Below are 12173 nucleotides of genomic sequence, written 5' to 3' on the forward strand. Positions count from 1 at the left end.
GTACTAGAGGTCCGCCCCGGCTTCGCCCGTGGTACATATTTCGCAATAAAAGGTAGCCTATGTCCTTTCTCGGGTATCAACATATCTCCATACCAAATTTCATGCAAATTGGTTCAGTAGTTTAGGCGTGATTGAGTAACAGACAGACAGACAGAGTTACTTTCGCATTTATAATATTAGTATGGATTCTTATATACCTAGGTATAGTTCTGGAAGATTTTCATTAAAGCTATAAATATAACAGTTAATAGTTTTATCATTATTTACATAAACCATAAACAAGGCCGTGGAGTCTGAGCATTAATTTGAATTTTTTGTTCTTTTCTCGTTTGACCTTTGGCCTACTTGTTATCGTGCGATTAAAAATACGAAAAGTTGATCACATTCTTAGTTTATTACTTAGTCAAAATTTTATTGAAAGGGTATATTTATAAAATATATATGAGAAAGATATAAATATAATCTTTGACTGAGTGACGCCCACACGTAACCATGAGAATGGCATAATACTTCGAAATTTTGCAATATGTATTCAATCTTATATTCTATTTTTAGCACTACCTAATCATTGAACCGTTGTCGTATAAATTGGCATAGACACAAAGATAAGCATAGGACACTTTCCTAATAGATATTGTTAATAAATTATACTTATAATAACATTATTCAAGATAATTTTAACCTTGTTTTAACTTTAGCTATCGCTTGCAAAAGCTACAAACAAACGTTTATTTATGGCATTACTTATCTTCGTACTATGTATTTAATAATAGGAAAGAGTGAAAGCTATATTAGGTATACATATTTTGTACACATACAATGTTTTTATATCATGATTTTTATTCTTGCAAATTATCTCTACGTTCAATCGTAATAATTACGTACCTACACTTCTTCGAATTTAATATATCTCTGATTTGCATATAAATGAAGTTTCAACGTTTCTAAAGGTATGGGAACGTGCAAAACTAGAGCCAGCTATTCCGCCACCGTGTACCATCTCCTGGCTGACGTTGGCCGCTTGGCCCACGGTGGCCATAGTTGGCTTCACCGCACAGTGCGCTCTCACCGCCACGGGGATATACCATGAAGAGAGTGAGTATTATACTATTAAATAATGTTTTTAACTAGACAATTTCTCCGGCTTTGTTTGCGGTAAACGGGATGACAAATTTCCTATGTTTTGAGGTAGTTTTCTAATGATGAAGGTACTTTTGAAATAGAGGTTGTAGTTTTTGAGTTAAATCACACTTAAAATAATCTTGAAAATTTTAGTACATAAAATGTGAATGTAACTGTCTGTGTATTTATTTATTTTATTTATTTATTTTAGAATTTCCGACAGAGGATACAGATTACATTAGTTAGGTACATCTAATACAATACATGATCTTCTGCACCTCTAATTATAGGAAATTACAGCGTTCAAATGTATGAATCATTAATTTGCCAATACAACTGAACCACTTTTGGTGAAGTTTGAAACAGGAATAGACTAGATTCATTGTGAATTAGAAGTGCAAAATTGCCAAAAACTGGCAAAATAAATACAAAAATGTAATTTTTTAATTTTTTTCCCAGATATATTCAATTAAAAATTTTTTTTACATATTTATACTCATAGCATTTTTATCAATCTGCACATGTTTTTAATAAAAAGGGAATACCCATGACCACGCTTTCTTTGAAGTACATTAAATTTGATATATTATTTTGTTTTTATTTGTCGATTGAGTTACGGTTAATTTACATTACAGAATATTCTTCACTATAACCGAATGTAGCTAAGTCATGGGAGAATCTAATCGGTTGATAGTCGATATTTTTATACACAAGAGAAAATCCACGAACAAATAGCTAGTTTCTAAATAGTAAATACCTATAAGTACTGCAAAAAAATGTAATATTCAAATGGTAAAAGAATTTATAAACTCGAGAGTAATTTTTGATTTCATTCCTTAGGCACAATAATAGAAATCTTACCTTTTCATCATATTAAATTAAAATGTAGATGTAGCTATATTTTATAGATTCAATTCCTTTATTGGAATATTATGTTATAGTATGTGCGCGCGCTGTTTAATCATGTATTTCTATAGGATGACAATAATATAAGTAGATGGGATTCGGATTAAAGGGTTATTTCGTATTCTCGCTTCGGGATCGACGGTCGTGAGTCGCGAGTTCTCTAAATTCAGTGAATTTTATTTTCGATTTTATCATACTCTTATAGTTTTCTAAGGATTTGATACGCGTTAATCCCTTGTACTAGAAACAATGTGAAACGGTTTCTCGCGTATCTGTTTTTGAGTTTTCAATGCAGGTTTTGGGATTTTAATGGACTCGGTGTGATAAATATCTTTGCGAAATAAAGGGGTGAGACTACATTTATTTATAAATATTTAATGAAGACGTAAAGTGGTGATTTTAAAATAGTGTAGGTAATTTCAGAATAGAAAAATAAATACGATCCATTTGACTACAAGAAATAAAAAAAATACTTAGATGTTTTCCAGGAAACTCTTTTTACATTCTCGTAATATCTAAGCTCGTTTGGGATAATATGCCGTTTTAAATAAAGTGTAAATATATTTTACATATTTGGTCAGACCAATTTTAGGGCTTTTTTTAATAAAGATTTAATTAAAAATCTAATTGTTTCTTTCGATTTTGATTCGAACTTAAAAAAATTGCAATTATTGATAATAATAATTATCTAAGTGTTTGAAACTGCGAACTCATAAAACTTATCTAAAATACTTCTACTCTATCCCAGAGAAAAATGAGGATGTTTTAATTTTTTTATTTTCGCACACTCTAGTAGCTTTCTTGTTCCATAAAGTTTTAAAGTAAATATTAGCGATTTGAATGAATATGTTTAAGAAAACGTCTAGGGATATCAAAATGAATCCATATTTTTCGTAACATCATAACACGAGAACAACTACCATCAGCCTTTTCTTAATAAAAGTCGTTACCTATTCATACTTTGTAATTAAGGTTTGTTCAACGGAAAGAATAACTTAAATAAAATCGCTCTACAAATTGGAAAATTTCAGAATACTTAACGACTTCTCATTCTAGCGACAACTTCCAAAAAACTTAACGACTATTTTAACTTCGCTCACAAGTACAAACTTATTGGACAGTTTGTACAAAGTTAGGGCAACTATTATCAATTCAGTTTTCGGCAACATTTCCAAAAACAGTGGCTCTCAATTTGTAGCGTCACGGAACTTCGCCTGCTCTCAAAAGGAATATTTTTGTTACAATTTTCATTGCTTCGCCGTTCAAATATGAGCGGAGCATTAGTGTGTGTTATGTGTATGTCCTAAAGCCGTCCTCGATAAATATGAATTTGATAAGTTCAAACGAAATTCGAATCATTAGTTCCTGAAAAACCAAAGAAACAGTACCGTCTTATTATGCTGGCTCGAGATAATTGTTTGCTCCTAATTTAAAATATAACAGTTATTATCTCACTCCTAATCCAGATGAAGATAAATCCAACAAATAAAAAATTAATAAAATCTGTTCGGTCGTTTCTTTATAAGAAAGAAGCGAACACGACTTTTGTATACTCGGAGGTTTTTCAGTAAAAACGGTTAGATTATGAAATACAATAAAACGGGCTGTGGTATTACAAAAGTGCATTCAGAAAACTCTTTTTTTATTCGAAAGACAATTCCATATGCCATTTAGTATTGAATTTTATTTAAAACTTACTTACGATGGCACGATTCCGAGTAATCGAATTTTAATGGCTGCATATCCGGTAGAATTTGATCCGTGGCCTCTGATATGTTTATCTTAAGAGATTCCATGGATTGTGAACCCCACATGAAAACGTAGCAGTGGTGTCCAATTCTTATATTGATTTTCTGCCGCAATTCGTATTTTTTCATAACGAATTAAACGATTCGAATACTTAGCAAAACGTCATAAGCTTTATGTCAATTATAGCGATAGCGGAATCTATTCTTTAGCGCTTCTGCCAATTGTCTAGAAGCCCTAGTCAACTGACAATCAGCTGCAGCGTTGTCTATAAATCATGAACTTGAGCATGGCTAAGTTGAAGTCTGTAAAAGCCCTAAAGCTTACGGCGAGTTATCGACTGCTATAAGTCCTGCTATCTACTTCTCTGGACCGTGGTGTATTTTGCCGTTCTTTTAAATTTTAAAACCACAGGATCCACCTGTACATATAAAAACCCTATACATAGATAACCATAGTACACATATTATACCCTAAATATTCCCAGTATAAATTGTCCATCCAACTCAAGATACTTGAATTGAATTTAGAACCGTTCATCCAAACAGAAAAATTCGTCAGTTTTAAAGGGCTGATAGACGTACGAACTTTAAAGTCGCGGTTTTAAAGTTCGCGTACTTACTCGGCTCGCGGCGGTGACAGACGTGCGAGCCAAGGCGGGCTTCGAGTAAAATTTCAAACATGTTGGATCGTCAACGAACTTACTCGACGGTTTTTAAGTACGCGTACTTGGGGTGACACACGAGCGAAAAAGGTCGTCGAGCCACAAGTTCGCGTACTTACTCGTACGTCTGTCACCCCTTTTAGGATTTTTTTATCTTTCTTACAATTTACACCACGTATATAATTTCCACCAGGTATAAGCGCCCAAAAGCGTCGCCTTAAGGCGCAGCCGCCTCGCCCGGTGACGCGCGAGCAGCGCGCCGAGATGAAGCAGCGCAAGTACCGCTACCTGTACCAGGTGCGGACGGCGCACGGTGACGTCATATCGCAGGTCAGTTGAGGGAATGTTCGAGATTATTGGTGAACATTACAAACAGGTATAAGCACCTAAAACATCGCCTTAAGGCACAGCCGCCTCGCTCGGTGGGATGAAGATGGGAGGTGCGAACGGTCACTTTTATTTAATAGTTACAGTATGTACTGGGTTCTATTAGACTTGGCACCATTCATAGTGGGGACGAAAAAAATGACTTGTTCTGACAGGATACTCATGTCCGTAATGAAAAATTATCAGCGAAACAGATTAGAGCGCATCTGCCACATCTGCTCCAATATAGGCTCTCGATGCTATCCAAGCTGAGAAATCTAATTTCTTTTAATCTTAAATTTTTAGCTATATGACTGAGGACATGAGATTATTACTTTCTTTGAATACAGATTTATTTTAAAAATACTTACATAATTATTCATCTCTCGCTATAGTGATATCAATGCACTATACACATAATAAAATCGTGGGAAAGTCAAAACTGTACATTGAATATTTTTTGAAAGTAATACATACTTGGGTTGTGACTTGTGATCCATAATCGGTATCAAGCCAAAAATATAGTTTTTAGAAATATTGTCTGTTTTTCTGTATGGATTTACTTCAAATTTGTTAGTTGTTACAGAGATAGCTTGAGACCTGAGGTAGTACATAGGATAGGTTTTATCCCGGAAATCCCACGGGAACGGGAACTATGCGGGATTTTCTTTGACTACGTGGGCGAAGAGCTAGTATTTTAATAAATTAATTGCCCATTCCAGTCATACGTGCAAGCGCTACAGAAGAAGGCACAATGCGGCAACTGGGGCGGCAGCGCCGGCGGCGGCGAGTGTAGCACACTGCAGAGCGACTCCACGCATCTCACTGTGCTCGCCGGCTCCGAGCACGCGCCGCCAACTGACTCGGACGATGATCTCAACCAGATTCGCGCGCACTAGGTAAGAAGTAGGGGAATAGAGAAAACTGTGGAGCTGTGTTTTTTGGAAATATTTTATTTTTATCAAGTTGTGAAGATTACTTCAATGAGGGCAGGGGAAGCTGTGTAGCTGTGTTTTTATGTAAATTGTATTTTTGAGGGTTTTGTCAAAAATGCTTCTTAACACAGACCACAGCCGGTGGACAATGACAACCACTTTACATATTTTTCCATATGTTTCGTGGTGACCCGTATGCGCCGACCCCTAACTTTATTGTTCTATTTTATTTGAACAATAACCAAAATAATTTATTCTTATAATAATTTATTATAAATCGTATTAGAGTACCGCTCATTGTCTACAAACTCAATTGTTAGCTAAGTGTCATTGTTTATTTCAGGTATCTCAAAGACGTGCTCTTCAAGGGGAGTTACATTTCTTTTCATAATTATCCAGTATTATCCTAAGAGAATTTCACTCTTATATTATTACATAATTATATGTGTAGCTATTATAATTAACCGCATATTCTTCGATATGAATTTATTATTTGTAAGTTACGTGTAAGCTGTCGTATTTAAAATCTATGAGAGGATAGGTCGTTAGGTAATAACAATATGATTTCAATATAAACCTTCAGATCTCGGTTGGACTTTTAATTATAAAGGCACTAATTCAAGTCACTAATTTTAAATAAAATTGGTTCAACTTGAATATAATAGAAAAACTCAGTTAATCGCCAATACCTAGTAATCTTTAATTCAGACACTTGTATATGATGATGATTTATGATAACATATTTTGGCGTTTTTAAGTTACTTACATATTGTACCTAACAACCTATGTCTCTAGGTCTTAAATTATACTATAACTATTAATTATTCATTCTCCATCGATCATCTGTCCGAACATTCGAGTATTTTATATATTATGTATTACACTGCAAATACTGCCTAGAATTTAGATTATACATATTTTTGTGACGAGGTGTTGTAACTCGATTCATCAATTTTGTATCGATTTTTAAATATCCTTTTCTGTCTTCATTTCGGAGTTAAAAAAAGGTCTTAATTATTCATTGAGATAATATTACTATGGAGGAGACACCACGAACAAAATCTGTGCGCAATTTTTTTGCTCTAACTAAGATTGAAAATTATTATCTAGTTAGGTACTTACCGATGAAAGTTATTCCTTTGCACTTTTCCGTATTATTTGTGCAATATCGTAACACACACGAAGGCATATTTGATGCGTTTCACTTTAAAACAAATAAAAAATGAGCGTGCAGTTACGCCATATGGCGTATGTTGAGCGGAACATAAGTGATGTAGGCGGTGTCGTCTCCATATGTATCTCTCAATGTAATTATTGCATATTGTTAAGGCCTAAGTTAAAAATAAATGCCTAAAAGTGCCACAGTACAACAATGTTGATGACTCGAGTAAAACAAAAATGAAACGTGTACATTCCATTTTAAAATAGTAGTTCAACAGTACCGATATATTCCACTTTTTAAAAATGTTTAATTGTATAAGCGTTAATTACTTATTACTATAATATTGTTGCTGTAATAATGTTTCTCGTGACGCATAATAATTCGGTTCGTATAGCGGTTCATACTGACTTAGTACACTGCCAATAGTATAAGTTTCCTTACGATGATACCGACGTCACATTTGGTATCAGACTAAATAGTGATAAATATCGATTAGAACGAGTACATCGATGTTCAATATTTTTCTCTCGTATTGAAATCGCTACAGTGATATTCGAATCGATTAATCGTTTCGATCGTAATAATGATTCCGACAATACGTTGCACACAAATTTGTGGATTGTCTTTTTGATCGGTAGTTAGGGTTTTATATCCGGTTGGAGCAAAGCAAAAACATGTGATACAATTTTTTCTATATTATTATTTTATTGCGTTATGAATTTTAACGAATTGTTAAAGTTTAGTTTTAAATGTTTAGTAGCGTTTACAAATCTTGCCAGTTTATTATTTTAGGTCTATATTTTTGCGAATTAGTTTCAGCGAGGGTAGCACAATGCGATTGTGATGGGTTCACTCTTATGAAGGGTATTAGTTTTAGAAGTGATAATAATCTAAAATGGACGTAAACGTAGCATAAGCTGTACTACCGTGCGACGCAAACGTTACTATTATTCGGTTGATCTGCATTAAATGTTTATTTTCGAATGCTAAGCATAATAATATTTATTTTTTCATATAGCATGCGTGTAAATATAATTATATTGTTTCTGATTGATTCGCCTCGAGCGGTTGGAATATTTTGCTCATAGTCGATGAACATACATTCTGTTCGCTGTGTGATATTTTACTTTTAGCCAAAGTTTATTTTAGTTGGTATTGCGCTAAAAGCACAACAGAGTTAATTTATTAATTATATATTTATATAAGATCCGTATACGTTACTTTGCTTATTACTACGCTTATAAAAGTCAGACGCTTCTTAAATTACGTTGATTATTATTGTTATATATTTATTGGACTAAGAATATACTGTGTCCGTATTTATAGACGTGTAAATATTTTCAATTGTAACTCTAATTTTAAGTGTCATTTGATGAAAATTAATTGAAACAAAGCACAGCTCATATATGTGTTGTATATAGGTATTAGTTGGATAAGTTTAGCCGAGGTCGAGGTAATTTTAACTGTTCTGTCATTACATTTCCATATTATAATCGCTCAATATCTAGTCTTCTACTTTGTTAGAAATAGCTATTTTCATAATAATTTTAAGTTCCTTCGTCCATTTGTAAATTTCAATGCATCACAGGACTAATTTTTTTTTGTGTATGTTAGTGATATTTCTACGTTAAATTTTATTATAATATGAATAATGCAATATTATACCTATGTTCCTTTCCTTCGTGGTTTCAAATGAATTTAGTTTCGCATTTATTTTTACATGTGTCCCTGAAGAGATTTTAATTAATACTTAAATGATTTTGTATTTCCAATGCATGTTCCGGCACACTTATTTCCTCGTTTGTATGTTAAATAGTTGATTATTTGTATTTTTACAAATTTAATCTTGATTTATTTATATTTTTTGTTTTATTTTAATTCCCAACCCTTTATTTTAACCGCATCACTACATCACATCACACATCATTTTCATCAGTTATTTATTTATTAAATTTTTCCTTTTTTTATTTACATTGTTGAAATGATTAAGTAAGGATTAAGTCATAGTTTTCTCATGAAGTTAAACGAATATTCTTTTATCAATTTGTTTGATATCTTAAAATATAATGGTTATTATAAGATATAGAATAGTTTAAACTTTAAAGCATGTAAGTTATATATAATTAAAGTACAATGTTTCAGTTTATTGTATGGGGTTTCTATTATAGACTTGTTACACAAATTATAAATTCAAATAGAAATTAAGGTTTTAGTCACTGCCAAGATAAATATTATAATTAATGATATGAAAATAAAAATTTCGTGATAGAAAAGTTCAAAATTTATACATTTACTTTATAATCTCGGGGGAAAAAGTATCGCAAGAAAAAGATCGCGGCTTTTGATGTTGAGTTTTTATGATTAAGTATGTACTGCTAGATGATTATAATATTTGTAGCCTGTAGGCTGACATTGAGCGAAGCGTAGTCACTCGGATTTGGTGTCCTCTGTGTAATGTTTTGAACACGCTTGACACAGTTATCGCCTACATTACGGTCGCTCGGGCCGCATGATAATCGAAAAGTAATATTAAATGTATATTATTATTTAATGGCATTCACCAGTGCACAGTGAATAAATTCACTTCAAATGAAGATGAAGCATTCATTTGCTTCATCGTGTCTTTTGTATTATATGTAGTATGTATTTCACTTACGTAATTTGTAGCTTTTCTTTGTAGGTGTGTATTACTCGTAACGTTATATATATTTTATGTACGCGCATGATGGTACTAAATAGTTTAGTGAATAACTTAGTGCGGAATGTGATCTTAACTGCTTTGGACATCAAATTCAAAATGAATAAAATGTGGAATGATTTTCATAAAATAACGTAGATTGTAAGTCTTCAGTTCTGTTTGGAATCGTAGGGTATCCAAAGTAGTTGCAGTAAAGATGCCATGTAGTAGGGTAATGCATATTTTTGTATATAAGGTTTAAAAGAATATCTATTTTCTGGACTTGAGATGGTTATTATAGCAGTGATGGTAAAGATGAAAGGTGTAGATACGGTATTGCAAGGTGCACGGATTATTCTCGTTGTTTCGTAAACATCTCTTAAATAGTTTTATTATCCACACCACCATTGGTTTTTATTTAACTTCAACCGTTTGTTTTTATTCTACGTTTACTTACTAGAGTGGCGCAGGGACCCAAAGTGAATCTTGACCTCCGACAATAAGAGCCATCCATTCTACGTTTAACTCAACACAATACAATAAAATATAATTTTTTTATTCCAGTAGCGTTAACTTTTGCTTTTGCGATTGCATTAAAATGTTTGGTTGTGTTTTTAACGCGCCTGTCAGTGGTCAAACCACGTGTTGCTATTACATTAAAATAGGCGCCGTAAAGACAATATAATTCTATTATTGTTCAGTACCAATCTTTGCACACAACTGCTTTAATAAATCATATTAAATACGCACAAATAAGTCAATATTGTCTGGTTGACTTGACGAGGACAATAGGATAATATAATTATTCTACAGGTGTGAGGCATAAGCAGTTTTTCTTGCGGCTTTGCTCGCGAACGTGACTTTTATCCTGTAAGAGATTAAACGATGTTTCAAAGCTTACGTCACTTTAAAAAGCATTACAGAAAGGCTCTTTTATATTTTTCCATATATCTTAGTTTTTTTTGTAAGTACAGGCGACGTAATAAGGTATTAGCAGCAGGCATAATATTGCCTGTTGTGTATGTTTTAATATGTTATTGTAATATTAATGTAAATGTTAAAAAGTAGGTGTTAATGAATGTAAAGTTATTATGAAAGGAATGGGTATTTCTGCTGACATAAGCGAAGGAAATCCCAATAAAACACTTAAACAGATCCCTGCTTTACTAATAATAATCTAAAATCATAAATATAACATAATACAACGGGAATAATTAATGCACCTTACACCATAAATAATAATTTATTTACACTCCTACAGATACTTATACATGGTAAATATAGGATTATCGTTAATCCATATTTTGTATGTATACGCTTGAAGTAAAATTGTTCTTGATGTTTGGATTTAATATTTTTCCATCTGTGGCAGTGTAACTAAATGTACTTTTAAATTACGATTAGGTATGGTTAGCTTGAGCTAGATTGTACAGTAACATGGTCCGGTCCAAATAATCGTGGGAATTTAATCGTTTATCCGATAAACGATTATTCATAAGTTAATGTTGTAGGAGATAATTGTTTGATGGAATTGTTGACGGAGTAATTTGGCCGTTTTTAAGTGATAAGTGAAATGGTTTGAGCAATTCTTTTGCGTGTACGTTTATCTTAAATGTATGAATGCAGGACAGAATTTTACTAGCTTTCTACTTAATAATAGGTATGTCCTTAACGATAGCTTCAAGCAACTATTTAATTCCCTACATCCTTGTTATTCAATAATATATCTTCTGAGAGTTCCACCACATACAACGGGGTATTTTGTTGCATAAATCAATTTAATGATAAACATTATACTATCTATTTTGTATAATTGAAAGGATCATGCATGGTCCTTATTTCCTGATCCAGTCTATGAATACGTGAAATTTATCCGTATTTATTCTTAAAAATCTTCGCTCGAGGAAAAGCGTTGCTCAAATTCTTTCAGCAAATATAATATTATTTTTAAGAAGCACGAATACTTGTAGTTAACGATGAAACAGTTTAATCAATTTTGCCATAATATTCATGTATGTATAATATATAATAGATGTGTAGTTATAGATACAAGTATGTTTATTATTCCATTTTTTACAATGTCTTTTGTGAAAAAGACGCTGTTGTTCAACTGATATTGAGACCATCTCTTTTTATATTATAATGTAAAATGTTTGCCCTTAGATTGGCTGTCGTTTACACGGTCAGGTTTTTTAGAAATTGGGCAAAAAATGATAAGTGTACGTTTTGAAATGGGCATAGCGAGCAGGCATTTTCAATGCGTCTTTTTATTATTATTTAAGTATAATGAAATTGCTCATTGATTTATTGTGTCTATTTTTAAATAAAATGTTAAATAGGTACGCTATAAATTTGGGTATTCGGGGCACGATTGTATAGATGGATTAAATTTGAAGTAATTGCAACGTATGATAACTTCTTGCATGTAGATTATTTTATTATCAACTTGAAATGTTAACAGTATTTAATAACACATATTTTTCTACTTAGAATGACAATTTGATCAAAATTATAAAAGCTGAGTATTTTACGGCCGTCCGCATCAAACTTAAAAATAAAATAAATAGCACGTATTTTTGCCAAAAATCCATTTAC

The 12173-nt window shown here is 32.4% G+C and overlaps 1 protein-coding gene across 1 annotated transcript in view; it reads left to right on the forward strand.

The window, feature by feature from the left end:
• The window catches only part of LOC123704978 (transmembrane protein 198), a 31754-nt gene extending 24908 nt beyond the window's left edge, over window positions 1–6846 (forward strand). Inside the window, exons 7-10 of the mRNA XM_045653506.1 lie at window positions 951–1095; window positions 4632–4768; window positions 5527–5703; window positions 6083–6846. Of these exons, the coding sequence (XP_045509462.1) occupies window positions 951–1095; window positions 4632–4768; window positions 5527–5703 (459 nt within the window). The 3' untranslated portion in view covers window positions 6083–6846. The remainder of the gene's footprint in view (window positions 1–950; window positions 1096–4631; window positions 4769–5526; window positions 5704–6082) is intronic.
• Window positions 6847–12173: the final 5327 nt, after the last annotated feature.

Source organism: Colias croceus, chromosome Z (assembly GCF_905220415.1).
Source record: "Colias croceus chromosome Z, ilColCroc2.1".
NCBI lineage: Eukaryota > Metazoa > Arthropoda > Insecta > Lepidoptera > Pieridae > Colias > Colias croceus.